The sequence below is a fragment of the Hippocampus bargibanti genome, linkage group LG18 (genome assembly GCF_051943395.1).
Source record: "Hippocampus bargibanti isolate YZ-2025 linkage group LG18, ASM5194339v1, whole genome shotgun sequence".
Classification (NCBI taxonomy): Eukaryota; Metazoa; Chordata; class Actinopteri; order Syngnathiformes; family Syngnathidae; genus Hippocampus; species Hippocampus bargibanti.
This window is the reverse complement of record NC_142751.1, coordinates 14512359-14532474: the sequence shown is the minus strand read 5'-3', so window position 1 is coordinate 14532474 and position 20116 is coordinate 14512359. Positions and strand designations below refer to the sequence as shown.

General features: G+C 39.9%; 3 protein-coding genes across 3 annotated transcripts; 2 read left to right on the top strand and 1 right to left on the bottom strand.

Moving 5' to 3' along the window:
* The first annotated feature begins 163 nt into the window (after nt 1-163).
* ppiab (peptidylprolyl isomerase Ab (cyclophilin A)) lies at nt 164-3357 on the top strand. Its single transcript, XM_089021144.1, has 5 exons — nt 164-367; nt 695-725; nt 1026-1114; nt 1201-1373; nt 1515-3357. Exons 1-5 carry the CDS (start codon nt 299-301, stop codon nt 1648-1650), a joined length of 498 nt encoding a protein of 165 aa, XP_088877270.1. The 5' UTR covers nt 164-298; the 3' UTR covers nt 1651-3357.
* On the bottom strand, nt 2652-14500 carry dusp26 (dual specificity phosphatase 26). Its single transcript, XM_089021140.1, has 4 exons — nt 14252-14500; nt 14004-14178; nt 4876-5087; nt 2652-4804 (listed from the first exon to the last, which is right to left on the bottom strand). The coding sequence occupies exons 2-4, from the start codon at nt 14171-14173 to the stop codon at nt 4587-4589; spliced, it is 600 nt and encodes a 199-aa protein (XP_088877266.1). The 5' UTR covers nt 14174-14178; nt 14252-14500; the 3' UTR covers nt 2652-4586.
* An 811-nt stretch (nt 14501-15311) lies between these two features.
* acads (acyl-CoA dehydrogenase short chain) lies at nt 15312-19831 on the top strand. The gene is made up of 10 exons (XM_089021124.1): nt 15312-15415; nt 16137-16297; nt 16363-16512; nt 17156-17267; nt 17331-17482; nt 17559-17729; nt 18701-18838; nt 19202-19297; nt 19366-19422; nt 19518-19831. The coding sequence occupies exons 1-10, from the start codon at nt 15385-15387 to the stop codon at nt 19668-19670; spliced, it is 1221 nt and encodes a 406-aa protein (XP_088877250.1). The 5' UTR covers nt 15312-15384; the 3' UTR covers nt 19671-19831.
* The last annotated feature ends 285 nt before the right edge of the window (nt 19832-20116 follow it).

Here is a 20116-nt window from a genome sequence, read left to right as displayed (position 1 = left end):
TGATTCGTAACCCTAGTAACGCCGAGATTAAAATAGAATTACAGGCTGTGGAGTGGTTAGCACCGCCCGCACGGACTGCTGTGACCACAATTTAATCGTTACTCTTTTTTTTTACCTTTAAGACCCGCCCACCTTTCGTCGCTATTGGTTAGTTCTCTCAAAGGACCCGGCTGTGTTGGCTTCTGATAATGATGTTGATTAGGTTAGCATAAAACTACTCCCGCACTGATTCTGTCGTCAGACGCCTGTTGTAATTCAAATTTTATAAATATACAATCATTTTATTTACAATTAAAAGATGTCAAACCCCGTGGTTTTCTTCGATATCACCATTGCTGACGTCCAGGCTGGGAGGATCACAATGGAGGTAAATTAATTCAAATTATTTTCCCAACGTATTTTATCGATTATTTGTCGAAAGTCGCTCGTGTTAAGCGTCACCTTGCGTCGTGCACAGGCGGAAAGTCAAATGGATACAAAAAAAAGAGATAAAATAGCATTTGGAATAAATATAGAAACATCTCGAAGATTTGTTCGTTGTTATCAGTGTGAATAGGTGACGTCATATGCTCCCAGTGAAGCCAACTAGCGTCGTAAAAAACCAACAAATAACACGTTTTGGTCGTTATAACAATGAGAATGACAATAATAGCCACTTTTAAATTATGAATGTGTTGTTTTTTTTTTGTTGCAGCTTTTTGCGGACGTAGTTCCAAAAACTGCTGGTAGGTGAACGTATGCCTCTCCATGACCGGCTGTCAATCAACTAAGCAATAAGAAAGCGTGAAAAAAATTAACGGGGCCGTCGAAAGCAATATTTATATATCTTTGAACCGTCATCATTCTGTAATTTTGTTGCTGTAGATTACATTTATTGATCATCCATCGTACTGGTAGCAGTTTAGTGTGTTAAAATGACAGTAAATGCATCCAATTTCATGGAGCAAGATTCCATGGTAATGCAGTCGGAAAACAATAAACACACAAAATGGCCACCTTGTTAATGGATTATTTTATATTGGCAGAGAATTTCCGGGCCCTTTGCACCGGCGAGAAAGGTTTTGGGTACAAGGGATCCACTTTTCATCGCATCATTCCCAAGTTCATGTGCCAGGTATGAAAAAGTTTTGGCTGCATTTTTTTTCTGTCCATCTGTTTTCATCAGGATGTGGCTAACGCTAATGTTTCGTGGCGTTGCAGGGCGGTGACTTTACCAACCACAACGGGACGGGAGGGAAGTCCATCTATGGTGAGTCCTTCGCTGATGAGAACTTTAAGCTGAAGCACGCCGGTTTTGGGACGCTTTCCATGGCCAACGCCGGAGCCAATACCAATGGCTCGCAGTTCTTCCTTTGCACAGATAAAACCGACTGGTGAGTATCCGACACCCACATAGTGTAAATATGCACACAAACTATTTTTTTCAAAAGAAAAATAAATCTTAAATTCCTGATTAAAAACATAGTTTACTCCTAAATGAACACTCCGATGTTTTGGTGTCCGTTTGCGTGCAGGTTGGACGGTAAGCATGTGGTGTTTGGGAAACTGCTGGATGGCACTGATGTACTCAAGGCGATGGAAAAGCAAGGCACCAAAAACGGAACCCCCAAAGCCAAGGTGGTTATCATGAATAGCGGCCAACTCGAGTAGCTCCAGAACCCCCAACACCTGCTCGCTATTGCGTTTCCACAAAATCACGGTAGCACTTTTATGTCACGTCTTCTTAAATAGATAAATAAATCGATAAATACGTAAATACAGTGATACCTCGGTTTACGAACGTTAAATTTATGACAATTCTACCTTGGCATACAAACTTTTTTCGGGATACACACAGAGCTGCCTCAATGAGTGATGTGTTGTTCGCGAACCAGCGCGCTCTCCTAACAACAAAATGGCAGCCGACTGTTTTTGTCCTGTATTCCCCACCCCAGTTTTCGGTTCAAGCCACGTGATTGGTCAAGAACGCAGCAGTGAGGGGAGGTGCTTTAAACATTAAAGAGACAGGCAGATAACAGTGACAGTTTCAACTTTGACAGTTCAAAGGCAGAGTGTAGACTGCAAGGTTAAAATATCCCATCAATCAGGCTCCACAAATAACCCGCACAAGCCATCTGTACACTCGATGCAAAAAGCTATCAACCAAGTTAAACAGAACATATTATAATACAATAGCACATTTATTATACATAAAATAACGTATATTTTGTGTAGTTTTAACGATTAGAAAATTAGAAAATTATGATTTATGGCGACCTGGGAACGGATTATTCTCATTTTAATGCTTTCCTATGGGGAATTAATTTTTGGGATACACACTTTTTGCTTGACACATTTCTTTCTGGGAACCAATTAAGTTTGTGAGCCAAGGTATCACTGTAATTAGACCCTTCAAACTACTACCCTTTTGCGTCACGTCATCGTTCTTCGCAAGCTTTTTTCAGTTAATCCTTTGAAAAATAAATAAAACAATAAATAAATAAGTGAATAAATAAATACATAAATAGAAATCTCCCAAAGAGACGACTTGCCAAATAAGTTTCATAAGCCCCAAAATTGTACCTTTTTTAAAAAAATATGATAAAAACACTGCTATACATGTCAAGACACCTTAATTTTATTTTATCCCCCCCCCCCCAAAAAAAAGTGTGTAGACATTAATACGACATATATAGATATGAAAATACAATTATATTTAAAATATTTATTTGTCAAACAAACACGACCTACTAGCCATCATGTATAAAGAGAGTCAACAAAAATGCTTAGTGACCAACATTAAATATTTATTAAGAGCAGGCAGTTTATAATTTTAAAAAAAGAAATATTGTATATTCACCATAAATTCATAGAAATGAAAGTCACGGTACAGAACCACACCACACGTTTAACATATAAATAGGAACACGTTTTACTTTAAAGTTTAAACATGACAAAACTGTGATATAAGCACCAAATGTTCACATTACAAATATTTACGTTTACTCATGTGTACAAAAAAGAACGTATGTTGGTCCCCCCAAAGTGGCTAGCTAATATGAACATCAATATCGGCAGTTTTAAGTTCCAAAAGCTAAACGAGGAAAGCTAATAAGCTAACCAGTTAGCTCGCTAGCCGCAGGCGTCGTCCTTGAATCCTTTGCAAATGTTTCCAATTACTGACCCCTGCTGGTCGGAGTTCGTTATTACACCCAAAATACATTTTTGCACCCATTTGTTATTGTTCGATGTGACTGAGTAAAATTGTTGAAATGTTTTTTTTTTTATAGTGCTTCATGTCGTAGTTAAATCCTCCTTTAGTTTAGTCTCCAACAGAGATACTTGAGAAATGTATTGAAATAAAACCTGATAATTATATTTTTGCCTCACCCAAATCTCTCTTCAAAACACTGGAATAGTTCTAAGTTTAAAGTGAGCATTCCACGTTAACTTTGCCACGTTCTCCGGAGAAAATGACAAGTTTTAGCAAGAAACATGCTTAGCTTGCGCTGCGCTATGGTCGAACTTGACCACTCGAGTCTTCTCGTGGTTGAAAACAATCAAATGAGATTGAGAAAGCTCACTAGATAGCTAATAGGTAGATAGCCAGAGCTAATAGATAGCTAATCGCTGGCTAACAACAGCTAGTAGTGATTATGCTATATTGACATTTAAAGCTAGCTATTTAGCTAATCGATATAGCTGGCTGGCTTGCTATTTAGCCAGCTATCTATTAGCCATCAATTAGCTAGCCGGCTGGCTGGCTAGCTATCTAGCTAGCTAGCTGTTAACCAGATCGCTATCTATCTGCTGTCCTCCTTTTGCTAATCTGCTAACATTTAGCGTTTCTTGTTTTTGTTTATTGACATGTTTGTGGATTCTAAAAAAATAGCACGTGAACAAAAATAGTAATTATAATAATAAATGTCATTTATAACTCTCAAGGTCACTTTACAGTCACAGGATAAGTTTTTCTTTGTGGGTGAGCAGCGGCAGCCACACGCGCCAGCGTTCACTCAACCCGGAACTTAAATTGACAGAAAGCTAGCTATTTAGCTAATAGATATAGCTGGCTGGCTTGCTATCTAGCCAGCTATCTATTAGCTAGCCATCTGGCTGGCTAATAGATAGCTGGCTGGCTAGCTGTCTAGCTAGCTAGCTGTTAGCTATCTGGTTATCTGGTCTGTTAGCTAATAGATAGCCAGATCTATCTATTAGCTAACAGACCTGCTGTCCTCCTTTTGCTAATCTGCTAACATTTAGCGTTTCTTGTTTTTGTTTAATGACACGTTTGTGGATTGGTTTTCTAAAAAAAAAAAAAAAAAAATAGCATGTGAACAAAAATAGTAACACATTAGTATTCAAAACGCTCATGACAAATTTGACAAATCCCGCTCTTTGTTTGGTCATAGCTCCGTTAAGCTAATTAGCTTATGTATTGTGGTTAGCTACTGAAAAAAAATAGCAAAGGCTTGTTATTGTTTTGTACTGTGAACATTAGCCGTTAGCCCTAACCTCGCTGTCGCTCAACTGTCATCATCTGGGCAGTTTTTAGCTGTTTCATTTTCAGTCGTGTGTATGCATGCTGGTCACATTAGCCGTTAGCATTAGCCGGTTTGCGCGGCGGCCGCGCGGCGACTCTCACGCAGGATGCCGTCCAATCCGCTAAGCTGGCGTAGGAATCCTCTGTTGGGTGTGACCCCGCGGTGGTCCTTGACTGTCTTGATGGCCTCCACCAGGGTTAAATTCTGCCGGATCATCAGGTAAGCTAGCACTAGCGTAGCCGACCGGCTCAGGCCCACTGCACAGTGGACCAAAACCTTACCTGCAAATGTCAGCCATGATGTAACACGGAATCATGCATGACACACATATGTACACACGCGTGACCAATACCTCCTCCAGTGAGTCCTTTGTGTATGAATTCAGCGGCAGGATAAAAGTTTTTGCTCATGTCGAAGGTGGGCGAGTCGTGCGCCTCGATGCCAAGATACGTCACGTTCATGCCAGCGTAGCAGTCGGCGGCGCCGCGCCATCGACTCTGCGCGCAGTTCACAATGTGAGTGATACCAACGCGCACGAGCTCCCGACGATCCGATGCCATGTTTCTGTAAAAGGTAAAATGGATACATTCTTCAGAGACACTTTACGAACCATGGTGGTTTTTTTTGGCTAAAAACGCCTTACTATACATGGTAGTTTTTTGCGCTAAAAATACTACTATACATGGTGGTTTTTTTTGGACGAAAAACGCCTTACTATACATGGTCGTTTTTTTTGGCTAAAAACGCCTTACTATACATGGTCGTTTTTTTTGGCTAAAAACGCCTTACTATACATGGTCGGTTTTTTTGGCTAAAAACGCCTTACTATACATGGTCGTTTTTTTTGGGCTAAAAACGCCTTACTATACATGGTCGTTTTTTTTGGCTAAAAACGCCTTACTATACATGGTCGTTTTTTTTGCGCTAAAAACGCCTTACTATACATGGTCGGTTTTTTTTTGGCTAAAACGCCTTACTATACATGGTTGTTGTTTTTTGCGCTAAAAACGCCTTACTAGACATGGTAGTTTTTTGCGCTAAAAATACTACTATACATGGTGGTTTTTTTGGACGAAAAACGCCTTACTATACATGGTCGTTTTTTGGGACGAAAAACGCCTTACTATACATGGTCGTTTTTTTTGCGCTAAAAACGCCTTACTATACATGGTCGTTTTTTTTGCGCTAAAAACGCCTTACTATACATGGTCGTTTTTTGGGACGAAAAATGCCTTACTATACATGGTCGTTTTTTTTGCGCTAAAAACGCCTTACTATACATGGTCGTTTTTTTCGGCTAAAAACGCCTTACTATACATGGTCGTTTTTTTGGTCAAAAACGCCTTACTATACATGGTCGGTTTTTTTCGGCTAAAAATGCCTTACTATACATGGTCGTTTTTTTTTGCGCTAAAAACGCCTTACTATACATGGTCGTTTTTTTTGGCTAAAAACGCCTTACTATACATGGTCGTTTTTTGGCTAAAAACGCCTTACTATACATGGTCGTTTTTTTTGGCTAAAAACGCCTTACTATACATGGTAGTTTTTTTGGACGAAAAACGCCTTACTATATATGGTCGTTTTTTTTGGCTAAAAACGCCTTACTATACATGGTCGTTTTTTTTGGCTAAAAACGCCTTACTATACATGGTCGTTTTTTTTGGCTAAAAACGCCTTACTATACATGGTCGTTTTTTTTGGGCTAAAAACGCCTTACTATACATGGTCGTTTTTTTTGGCTAAAAACGCCTTACTATACATGGTCGTTTTTTTTTGCGCTAAAAACGCCTTACTATACATGGTCGGTTTTTTTTGGCTAAAACGCCTTACTATACATGGTTGTTGTTTTTTGCGCTAAAAACGCCTTACTAGACATGGTAGTTTTTTGCGCTAAAAATACTACTATACATGGTGGTTTTTTGGGACGAAAAACGCCTTACTATACATGGTGGTTTTTTTTGCGCTAAAAACGCCTTACTATACATGGTCGTTTTTTTTGCGCTAAAAACGCCTTACTATACATGGTCGTTTTTTTTGGGCTAAAACGCCTTACTATACATGGTTGTTGTTTTTTGCGCTTAAAAACGCCTTACTATACATGGTAGTTTTTTGCGCTAAAAATACCTTACTATACATGGTGGTTTTTTTGGACGAAAAACGCCTTACTATACATGGTCGTTTTTTTTGCGCTAAAAACGCCTTACTATACATGGTCGTTTTTTTTTCGCTTAAAAACGCCTTACTATACGTGGTCGTTTTTTTTGCGCTAAAAACGCCTACTATACATGGTCGTTTTTTGCGCTAAAACGCCTTACTATACATGGTCGTTTTTTTGGACGAAAAACGCCTTACTAAACATGGTCGTTTTTTGCGCTAAAACGCCTTACTATACATGGTCGTTTTTTTGCGCTAAAAATGCCTTACTATACATGGTCGTTTTTTTTGGCTAAAAACGCCTTACTATACATGGTCGTTTTTTTTTTGGTCAAAAACGCCTTACTATACATGGTTGTTTTTTTTTCTCGCAAAAAACGCCTTACTATACATGGTCGTTTTTTTTGCGCTAAAACACCTTACTATACATGGTGGTTTTTTCGCTTAAAAACGCCTTACTATACATGGTCGTTTTTTTTGCGCTATAAACGCCTTACTATACATGGTCATTTTTTGCGCTAAAACGCCTTACTATACATGGTCGTTTTTTGCGCTAAAACGCCTTACTATACATGGTCGTTTTTTTCGCTTAAAAATGCCTTACTATACATGGTCGTTTTTTTGCGCTAAAAACGCCTTACTATAAGTGGTCATTTTTTCGGCTAAAAACGCCTTACTATACATGGTCGTTTTTTTGCGCTAAAAATGCCTTACTATACATGGTCGTTTTTTTGGACGAAAAATGCCTTACTATACATGGTCGTTTTTTTCGCTTAAAAACGCCTTACTATACATGGTCGTTTTTTTTCCGCTTAAAAACGCCTTACTATACATGGTCGTTTTTTTGGACGAAAAATGCCTTACTATACATGGTCGTTTTTTTTGCGCTAAAAACGCCTTCCTATACATGGTCGTTTTTTTCGCTTAAAAACGCCTTACTATACATGGTCGTTTTTTTGGGTCAAAAACGCCTTACTATAAGTGGTCATTTTTTTGGCTAAAAACGGCTTACTATACATGGTCGTTTTTTTGGACGAAAAATGCCTTACTATACATGGTCGTTTTTTTCGCTTAAAAACGCCTTACAATACATGGTCGTTTTTTGGGTCAAAAACGCCTTACTATAAGTGGTCGTTTTTTCGGCTAAAAACGCCTTACCATACATGGTCGTTTTTTTTGCGTTAAAAACGCCTTACTATACATGGTCGTTTTTTTTGGTCAAAAACGCCTTACTATACATGGTCGTTTTTTTGGGCTAAAAACGCCTTACTATACATGGTCGTTTTTTTCGCTTAAAAACGCCTTACTATACATGGTCGTTTTTTTCGCTTAAAAACGCCTTACTATACATGGTCGTTTTTTTTTGCAAAAACGCCTTACTATACATGGTGGTTTTTTTCGGCTAAAAACACCTTACTATACATGGTCATTTTTTTCGCTTAAAAACGCCTTACTATATACATGGTCGTTTTTTTGGTCAAAAACGCCTTACTATACGTGGTTGTTTTTTTTTGCGCGAAAAACGCCTTACTATACATGGTCGTTTTTTTTGCGCTAAAAACGCCTTACTATACATGGTCGTTTTTTTTGGACGAAAAACGCCTTACTATACATGGTCGTTTTTTTTGCGCTAAAAACGCCTTACTATACATGGTCGTTTTTTTTGCGCTAAAAACGCCTTACTATACATGGTGGTTTTTTTCGCTTAAAAACGCCTTACTATACATGGTCGTTTTTTTTGCGCTAAAAACGCCTACTATACATGGTCGTTTTTTGCGCTAAAACGCCTTACTATACATGGTCGTTTTTTTGGACGAAAAACGCCTTACTAAACATGGTCGTTTTTTGCGCTAAAACGCCTTACGATACATGGTCGTTTTTTGCGCTAAAACGCCTTACTATACATGGTCGTTTTTTTGCGCTAAAAATGCCTTACTATACATGGTCGTTTTTTTTGGCTAAAAACGCCTTACTATACATGGTCGTTTTTTTGGTCAAAAACGCCTTACTATACATGGTTGTTTTTTTTTGCGCTAAAAACGCCTTACTATACATGGTCGTTTTTTTTTTGCCGAAAAACGCCTTACTATACATGGTTGTTTTTTTTGCACTAAAAACGCCTTACTTTACATGGTCGTTTTTTTTGGTCGCCTTAAAAATGGTTGTTTTTTTTTCGCCTTACTATACATGGTCGTTTTTTTTGGCTATAAACGTCAAAAACGCCTTACTATACATGGTCGTGGTCGTTTTTTTTTTTTCGCTAAAAACGCCTTACTATACATGGTCGTTTTTTTTTGCGTTAAAAACGCCTTACTATACATGGTCGTTTTTTTGGTCAAAAACGCCTTACTATACATGGTCGTTTTTTTGGGCTAAAAACGCCTTACTCTACATGGTCGTTTTTTTCGCTTAAAAACGCCTTACTATACATGGTCGTTTTTTTCGCTTAAAAACGCCTTACTATACATGGTCGTTTTTTGGACGAAAAACGCCTTACTATACATGGTCGTTTTTTTGTGCTAAAAACACCTTACTATACATGGTCGTTTTTTTCGCTTAAAAACGCCTTACTATACATGGTCGTTTTTTGGGTCAAAAACGCCTTATTATACATGGTTGTTTTTTTGCGTTAAAAACGCCTTACTATACATGGTCGTTTTTTTTGCGCTAAAAACGCCTTACTATACATGGTCGTTTTTTGGACGAAAAACGCCTTACTATACATGGTCGTTTTTTTGGTCAAAAACGCCTTACTATACATGGTCGTTTTTTTGGGCTAAAAACGCCTTACTATACATGGTCGTTTTTTTCGCTTAAAAACGCCTTACTATACATGGTCGTTTTTTGGGTCAAAAACGCCTTATTATACATGGTTGTTTCTTGCGTTAAAAACGCCTTACTATACATGGTCGTTTTTTTTGCGCTAAAAACGCCTTACTATACATGGTCGTTTTTTTGGACGAAAAACGACTTACTATACATGGTCGGTTTTTTTTGCGCCAAAAACGCCTTACTATACATGGTCGTTTTTTTGCTTCAAAACGCCTTACTATACATGGTCGTTTTTGTGGGTGAAAAACTGTCATTTTATAAGAGGTCTGGACCAGGATTCGAACCTTGACCATACCGCTGATACGCTGACATCTTAACCAGTGGACCACGGTGCATCTGCTTTAACAATGAGAAGAGTACCAACCCAAAAGTGTCTTACTATACATGGTCGTTTTTTTGGTCAAAAACGCCTTACTATACATGGTCGTTTTTTTCGCTTCAAAACGCCTTACTATATATGGTATAAGAGGTCTGGACCAGGATTCGAACATTGACCATACCGCTGATACGCTGACATCTTGACCAGTGGACCACAGTGCATCTGCTTTAACAAGGAGAGCAGTACCAACTCAAAAGTGTCTTACTATACATGGTGTTTTTTTTTCACTTAAAAACGCCTTACTATACATGGTCGTTTTTTACGCTAAAAACGCCTTACTATACATGGTCGTTTTTTTGGCTTAAAAACGCCTTACTATACATGGTCGTTTTTTTCGGCTAAAAATGCCTTACTATACATGGTCGTTTTTTTGCGCTAAAAATGCCTTACTATACATGGTCGTTTTTTTCGCTTAAAAACGCCTTACTATACATGGCCGTTTTTTTGGTCAAAAACGCCTTACTATACATGGTCGTTTTTTTGTGCTAAAAACGCCTTACTATATACATGGTCGGTTTTTTCGCTTAAAAACGCCTTACTATACATGGCCGTTTTTTTGGTCAAAAACGCCTTACTATACATGGTCGTTTTTTTACGCTAAAAACGCCTTACTATACATGGTCGTTTTTTTACGCTAAAAACGCCTTACTATACATGGTCGTTTTTTTCGCTTAAAAACGCCTTACTATACATGGTCGTTTTTTTCGGCTAAAAATGCCTTACTATACATGGTCGTTTTTTTGCGCTAAAAATGCCTTACTATACATGGTCGGTTTTTTTCGGCTAAAAATGCCTTACTATACATGGTCGTTTTTTTGGTCAAAAACGCCTTACTATACATGGTCGTTTTTTTACGCTAAAAACGCCTTACTATACATGGTCGTTTTTTTACGCTAAAAACGCCTTACTATACATGGTCGTTTTTTGGGTCAAAAACGCCTTACTATAAGTGGTCGTTTTTTCGGCTAAAAACGCCTTACCATACATGGTCGTTTTTTTTGCGTTAAAAACGCCTTACTATACATGGTCATTTTTTTGGTCAAAAACGCCTTACTATACATGGCCGTTTTTTTGGTCAAAAACGCCTTACTATACATGGTCGTTTTTTTGGGCTAAAAACGCCTTACTATATACATGGTCGGTTTTTTCGCTTAAAAACGCCTTACTATACATGGTCGTTTTTTTTGGTAAAAAACGCCTTACTATACATGGTCGTTTTTTTGGGCTAAAAACGCCTTACTATACATGGTCGTTTTTTTCGCTTAAAAACGCCTTACTATACATGGTCGTTTTTTTCGGCTAAAAATGCCTTACTATACATGGTCGTTTTTTTCGGCTAAAAACGCCTTACTATACATGGCCGTTTTTTTCGGCTAAAAATGCCTTACTATACATGGTCGTTTTTTTCGCTTAAAAACGCCTTACTATACATGGTCGTTTTTTTCGGCTAAAAACGCCTTACTATACATGGTCGTTTTTTTGGTCAAAAACGCCTTACTATACATGGTCGGTTTTTTTCGGCTAAAAATGCCTTACTATACATGGTCGTTTTTTTCGCTTAAAAACGCCTTACTATACATGGTCGTTTTTTTCGGCTAAAAATGCCTTACTATACATGGTCGGTTTTTTTCGGCTAAAAATGCCTTACTATACATGGTCGTTTTTTTGGTCAAAAACGCCTTACTATACATGGTCGTTTTTTTACGCTAAAAACGCCTTACTATACATGGTCGTTTTTTTACGCTAAAAACGCCTTACTATACATGGTCGTTTTTTTCGCTTAAAAACGCCTTACTATACATGGTCGTTTTTTTCGGCTAAAAATGCCTTACTATACATGGTCGTTTTTTTGCGCTAAAAATGCCTTACTATACATGGTCGTTTTTTTTTCGGCTAAAAATGCCTTACTATACATGGTCGTTTTTTTCGCTTAAAAACGCCTTACTATACATGGCCGTTTTTTTGGGCTAAAAACGCCTTACTATACATGGTCGTTTTTTTCGGCTAAAAACACCTTACTATACATGGTCGTTTTTTTGGTCAAAAACGCCTTACTATACATGGTCGTTTTTTTTCGGCTAAAAATGCCTTACTATACATGGTCGTTTTTTTCGCTTAAAAACGCCTTACTATACATGGTCGTTTTTTTCGGCTAAAAATGCCTTACTATACATGGTCGTTTTTTTGCGCTAAAAATGCCTTACTATACATGGTCGGTTTTTTTCGGCTAAAAATGCCTTACTATACATGGTCGTTTTTTTCGGCTAAAAACGCCTTACTATACATGGTCGTTTTTTTCGCTTAAAAACGCCTTACTATACATGGCCGTTTTTTTGGGCTAAAAACGCCTTACTATACATGGTCGTTTTTTTCGGCTAAAAACGCCTTACTATACATGGTCGTTTTTTTGGTCAAAAACGCCTTACTATACATGGTCGTTTTTTTTCGGCTAAAAATGCCTTACTATACATGGTCGTTTTTTTGGGCTAAAAACGCCTTACTACACATGGTGGGTTTTTTTTCGGGCTAAAAACACCTTACTATACATGGTCGTTTTTTTTCGGCCAAAAACGCCTTACTATACATGGTCGTTTTTTTGGGCTAAAAACGCCTTACTATACATGGTGTTTTTTTTGGGTCAAAAACGCCTTACTATAAGTGGTCGTTTTTTCGGCTAAAAACGCCTTACTAGACATGGTCGTTTTTTTGGTCAAAAACACTTTACTATACATGGTTATTTCTTGCGTTAAAAACGCCTTACTATATACATGGTCGTTTTTTTCGGCTAAAAATGCCTTACTATACATGGTCGTTTTTTTGAGCTAAAAATGCCTTACTATACATGGTCGTTTTTTTTCGGCTAAAAATGCCTTACTATACATGGTCGTTTTTTTGGTCAAAAACGCCTTACTGTACATGGTCGTTTTTTTTCGGCTAAAAATGCCTTACTATACATGGTCGTTTTTTTCGCTTAAAAACGCCTTACTGTACATGGCCGTTTTTTTGGTCAAAAACGCCTTACTATACATGGTCGTTTTTTTTTCGGCTAAAAACGCCTTACTATACATGGTCGTTTTTTTCGCTTAAAAACGCCTTACTATACATGGCCGTTTTTTTGGTCAAAAACGCCTTACTATACATGGTCGTTTTTTTTTCGGCTAAAAACGCCTTACTATACATGGTCGTTTTTTTGGGCTAAAAACGCCTTACTAGACATGGTCGTTTTTTTGGTCAAAAACGCCTTACTATACATGGTTGTTTCTTGCGTTAAAAACGCCTTACTATATACATGGTCGTTTTTTTGCACTAAAAAAGTCTTATTATACATGGTCGTTTTTTTCGGCTAAAAACACCTTACTATACATGGTCGTTTTTTTTCGGCTAAAAATGCCTTACTATACATGGTCGTTTTTTTGGTCAAAAACGCCTTACTATACATGGTCGTTTTTTTTCGGCTAAAAATGCCTTACTATACATGGTCGTTTTTTTCGCTTAAAAACGCCTTACTATACATGGTCGTTTTTTTCAGCTAAAAACGCCTTACTATACATGGTCGTTTTTTTCAGCTAAAAACGCCTTACTATACATGGTCGTTTTTTTCGGCTAAAAACGCCTTACTATACATGGTCGTTTTTTTTTGGTCAAAAACGCCTTACTACATGGTCGTTTTTTTTCGGCTAAAAACGCCTTACTATACATGGTGGTTTTTTTTCGGGCTAAAAATGCCTTACTATACATGGTCGTTTTTTTTTCGGCTAAAAACACCTTACTATACATGGTCATTTTTTTCGCTTAAAAACGCCTTACTATATACATGGTCGTTTTTTGGGCTAAAAACGCCTTACTATATATACATGGTCGTTTTTTTTGCGCTAAAAACACTTTACTATATACATGGTCATTTTTTTCAACTTTCAAAGATATTTAGTCGTCTAAAAAGGCTCACTTTAAATTGTCATTAAAAAAACCATACTCTACATAGCTGTCAAACAATGTTTTTGTACCAATAAACGATACAAAAATGTCTTTCTATCCATCATGGTTCCAAACAAGCAAACAGCAGCCATTGTTTTCGAGGTTTCGTGAACGCGTGTGTGCATGTGCATACTGACTGGTCACCGATGTAGAGTCCCGGCCAGACTTGATCGGCGTGGTTGCAGGCCGTCTTGCCGCTGCTTAAAATTCGTTCCAGCTCCGACACGCTGACACGTTCGCAGGAATCCTGGCGAGCAGGCGAACGCGAGCCGTTGCGCGAGCGCGAGAAGCCGCACATGAACGCCATTACGCCTGAGGACGGACGCCACATGCCAAACACACGAGTTAGTGCGCGTACCCGTGAATGCGTCATGTTACTACTAACCTGCATCAATGTTTACTCGCTTGCGACGACGTCGTCCTGTTATGTCACAGCAACGGATTCACGCCCGCAGGCTGAAAACCACACGAGCAAATCCACATCGCCGCCATCTTGTGTTCATCATCTTCGCCGTCTGTGTAATCATCTTCACCTGCCTCTCGTCCACGAGTCCTCCCGGCATCAGAACATGGCTTCCGTTTTGCGAGGCGCAGCATCAACAGGATCCAACGACGTCAGCGGCTCTGCTGCCATCTGGCGGACAGTTACGAAACTGCGTGAACGTTGAGCTAGCCCATTGTAGTGAATCTTTGGCCACACACTGGGCAGGCGAAAGGTTTCTCGCTCGAATGTCTTCTTAAATGTCACTTCTGGGCGGGAGAAGCTGTTACCACAAGCAAAAAAAGGTGTATTGTCAATGCGTGTTCTCTTTTGATTTGTTATGTTTCCCCTCTTTCATAATAATTTTCCGCAAACTGAGCAGACAAATGGTTTCCCAGTTCTTCAAAGAATGACACAAACATTTTAACTATTTAATTTCAAGCTCTTCACTGTCACTGACATATAAATGGCAACTTACATGGCTAAGGCGTGTATTATGGTGTGTGCAGTGCACGTATAAAGTTTCTCATAAGTGTGCGTCCTTGCATGGTTTTCCTAATGGTCTCGCCGTGTAAATATTTGCTAGCGAGCTGAGCAGGCAAAAGGTCTCTCCCCTGTGTGGATGAATGTTGTCAAATTTCCTTTATTAGGGATTTTTTTAACCACAAACTTGGCACATATGAGCTTTCTCGACAATGTACGTTACGGAGTGTTCTCTAAAATATTTGTTTACGGTGAAGCTTTTATATAAAATGTCAGTTCTACAAAATGTCACTTCCGGTGTCAGCCCTTTGCTGCGTTTACGTTCACAATGTTTCATAAACTTAAAACACTGGTTTAAGTTTACGTCGACAAACAAAATGTTGCAAAGATAACTATGATGATATGAACATTCAAAGCAACCTTACCTAAAAAATATTCACGTTGCACATTGAGCGCATTCATCAGCTCGTCATTGTCGAAAGTTATTGGCGTTATTTTAAGTCGCATTTTCCGATTCTGACGTTCCGTGAACGCAGCAAATCGGAGAAAGAAAAATGGCGGCGATTCTCTCCAGAGCAACCAAAGGTGAGCCGTTTTCCTCTTTTATGGCTCATCGTAACAAAAACAACATTTCGCGAGTAAAATGAGCTGAAGCGACGTGTGGGATGGTTAACGCTTGCTAGCCGAGCTCACATTTAGCTCCGATCTTTGCACATCCGGGCCACGTTTAATCATAACGAAGCCAAACTATTAATAATAATAATAATCATCATCATCATAATAAAAAAACTCCAAGCATCTCTGCAACTTAAGCCTTCGTGGCTTTGTCTCTTCTTTCAAGCGTTGAGTGATCTTTATACATTTGGTCTCGTTTTAGCCACATAGCAAATCAACTTTTAAATTTAGTTTACAATAGGGACGTCGACGTCAATTGTCTTTCATATACCAAAGCATGAATATTTGTGATATATATTTTAATTGTCATACCGAGGCAGGCTAAAATGATCATTTTTGACCTTTCACCTAGTTAGCATGAAGTTAGTTGGTTAGCTTATGGCCATAATAATAATAATAATAATAATAATAATCATCATCATCATCAGTTTTTCTGTGGGTGAGCAGCGGCAGCCACATGATCCAGTGTTCACTCAACCCGGAATAACTCAAATAAATAAAAAACTAGCCAGCTAGCTAATAGATAGCCAGCTAATAGATAGCCAGCCAACTAGCCTGCCAGCCAGCCAGCCATTAGATAGCTATTAGATAGACATCCAGCTAGCCTTAATTGCTATTGACTTCCTTGTAGCCATTGGCGGCTGCATGCGTGGCTATCGCGGCCTGTCTCAGCTAGCCGACCTTCCAGAAACACACGATATGCTCCGTCGGACGTGTCGCGACTTTGCCGATCGGGAGCTCACACCCATCGCCGGACGGCTGGACAAAGAGCAGACGTACCCGGCTCAGCAGGTATGTTTGGTCCAGGAACTCTCCGTAGTGGTCATCTTCTAGCTCATAATGTGTGTATCGTTGAGATCTTGGAACTGGGCGCCATGGGCGTGATGGCCATGGAGATCCCCGAGGAGCTTGGCGGTGCCGGAATGGACTACCTAGCGTACAGTGTGGCCATGGAGGAAATCAGCCGTGGTTGCGCCAGCACCGGCGTGGTCGTCTCCGTCAATAACGTGAGTGGAAGTCGTCTGTGTAAGCTCTCAGGCGTACAGGAGTGGTCCATCGATGAAAAGGTTTCTTCAGCCGTCATCTGTACTTCTTTCAAGGTGTCGGATGTTTCGCTTCTTATACAAGATGCTTCTTCAGCGAACTAAAGTCTTACTGGTAGTATCGGCCCTATATATATCCCTACTGTGATATAGGGATATATATAGGGCCGATACTACCAGTACTTACTGCTAGTATCGGCCCTATATATATCCCTACTGTGATATAGGGATATATATAGGGCCGACACTACCAGTACTTACTGCTAGTATCGGCCCTATATACTGTATATATCCCTACTGTGAGTAAGGATATATATATAGGGCCGATACTACCAGTACTTACTGGTAGTATCGGCCCTATATACTGTATATATATCCCTACTGTGAGTAGGGATATATATATACACAGTACACAGGGCCGATACGACCAGTAAGACTTTAGATCGCTGAAGAAGCATCTTGGATAAGAAGCGAAACGTCCGACACCTTCAAATTTGTACAGATGACGGCTAAAGAAACCTTTTCACCGTGAGTGTTAGCAAACATGTTGTCATGACGACGTGAATAGCTGTCATGAGTGGTGACTGATGAGTCGGAATGTCGTTAGTCTCTCTACTTGGGTCCGATCCTGAAGTTTGGTTCTGAGGTCCAGAAAGAGAAATGGATCAAGCCTTTCACCAGCGGCCATCGGGTGGGCTGCTTCGCCCTTAGCGAGCCAGGTAAGCCAGCTAACCAGTTCCAAACGTGAGCCCGCCTCCTGATGATGTCACTTCCTCTTTCAGGCAACGGCAGCGACGCAGGTGCCGCGTCAACGGTGGCGCATCAAGATGGCGATCATTGGGTCCTGAACGGTACCAAAGCGTGGATCACCAACAGCTGGGATGCCTCGGCCGCCGTTATTTTCGCCACTACTGACAAGAAGCTAAAACACAAGGCAAGAGTGCAACATTCCGGAGGCGTTTCGCACACGATGCTAACGCTAGCCTGTTTCGTCACATTTTTTTTTTTAGGGCATCAGTGCCTTTCTGGTGCCCATGCCTCACCCGGGCCTGTCGCTTGGCAAGAAGGAGGACAAATTGGGCATCAAGGCGTCGTCCACTGCTAACATCATCCTGGAGGATTGCAGAATCCCGTTAGACAACATGTTGGGACCCCGTGGCGCCGGATTCAAGATTGCCATGGTAACCAGATCACCACTATTTCTTGTGTACGTTGAATTAAAATGTTAGTGGCGAGTCCGTTAGCTTAATGCTAGCATGTCATGGAAAAGACCAAAGACAGGCTAATGGAACGTAGTCCATAAAAACAATTGTTGCTTAAAGGACAACCGACACATCCGGACAAGTTGCGTCCATAAATTTTAAAACTCTCTATATTTTATGTTTTAATAATAATAATAATAATAATACATTTCATTTATAAGCGCCTTTCAAAACTCTCAAAGTCACTTTACAGTCAGATACGTTTTTTTCTGTGGGTGAGCAGCGGCAGCCACACGCGCCAGCGTTCACTCAACCTTGAAGTAACTCAAATAGATAGAAAGCTAGCTAGCTAGATGATAGATAGCTAATAAGTTTTAATACTCGCGCAGAATATTCAGGAAGTCTTGTTTTCGAGTTGATGACGATGCCTTAAGTGACGTCACGGAGGGAACGCCCCTGACCGAGAAAGCGAGACACAATGCATTTTGGGTACTTTTTTTTCATATGAAAACACCGCGTTGATGGTGAAATTAGAAAGAAAATTACATAAATAATGTACTTTCTGAATCTGGCGAGTTCCGAGCTCATTTTGTGGCAGTTTTGGGACACTAAATCTTTTGCATTTGACTAAAAATATCAGCCTGCATGTTTTGGGTATTTTAGATGCTCTAAAATGTTTTTTCTGATGTCAGTTAGGTAACAAAAAAAAGGTGTCGGTTGTCCTTTAACTGCCATTCACAAATTTATTCGGAAATTGAAAATATGACATTGAGTGCCATTCCCGAATTTGTTCGGCTTTTGTTTTTTTCTTGTTTGGGTGCCGATAAAGCGCTTTTTTTAAAGGGACAGTTTTGTTTAGTGGTGCTTGGTTGGTTACCTTTTTTGATTGTCATAATATGCGACTGTGGCTTAGCTAACGCTGCCTTTGACCTACCCCTATCCCCCGCTAGCAAACTCTGGATAGCGGACGCATCGGTATCGCGGCTCAGGCGCTGGGGATCGCTCAGGCGTCGCTGGACTGCGCCGCCGATTATGCGCACAAACGTGACGCCTTCGGAGCGTCCATTGGAAAACTGCAAGCTATACAGGTTAATAGATTTGGGGCGCCCCTAGTGGCGAGAAAGTGTAATGCATATTTTTTATTTTATTTACAGGTAACATCCGACGTACGACCGGCTCGACTTACGACCACCCGTATTTACGACCATGACCTCCAGAACTTATTTTTTACATTTTAATTCTAAAATTCTATTTCGACTTACGACCATTTTGACTTACGACCGTTTGGTCAGAACGAAACTCGGTCGTAAGTCGGATGTTACCTGTACTTGTTTTGTTTGTTTGTCAGGGTATTTTTTTTTTTCAAGTTCATTCTTTTAACGATGGCTTCACGTAGTTGAAAGTGCGTCGGCGTTTGGCATTCGGCTTCACCTGATTTGTTTGTGGCTTAGTTCAAACTAGCTGACATGGCGCTCGCCGTCGAAAGCGCTCGTTTGCTCACATGGAAGGCGGCCCTCTTACGCGACGCCAAACGACCTTTCACCAAGGTAGGAAAAACCCGCCGCGACGACTTCCTTCTCCTGAGACCTTTTCAGAATAAATCCCTCATCTACAGGAAGCCGCTATGGCCAAACTAGCCGCGTCTGAGGCCGCCACCTACTGCTCCCATCAGGTGAGGCAGTTGGACTACTTGCATGACTGACAGAAAAAATGACTCATAGAGAACTAATTGAGGTTGAAACTATGATATAACGTGTCGCCTATCAGGCCATTCAAGTTTTAGGCGGGATGGGCTACGTAACGGATATGCCCGCCGAACGCCACTACCGCGACGCCCGTATCACCGAAATCTACGAGGGCACCAGTGAAATCCAAAGATTGGTCATCGCGGGACAGTTACTCAAGGACTACGCGACCTAGCATCCAACGTGAACAACGGTGGAAAAAAAACATGAGGACTTGCCATTCATGAAAACACGCAAGCTCAACCTATGTGTGCCTCAACCGTAATTATGATTGTCAACATGCGGAATTTAAATGAAATAAAAAAATATACCTTGGTGAAAATTGACTCTTTGTCACTTTTTTATAATAATAATAACACATTTCATTTTTAAGCGCCTTTCAAAACTCTCAAGGTCACTTTACAGTCACATGATAAGTTTTTCTACGAGCCAGCATTCACTCAACCCGGAATAAATCAAATAGATGGAAAGTTAGCTAGCTAGCTAATAATAATAATAATAAAACTCTCAAGGACACAATAGATAACTAATCGATAGCGAGCTCTTCTAGCGAGCTGCTAGCTCTTCTAGCTAGCAGAGCTAGCTCTTCTAGCGAGCTAACTACTGTCCTTCAAGTAAACT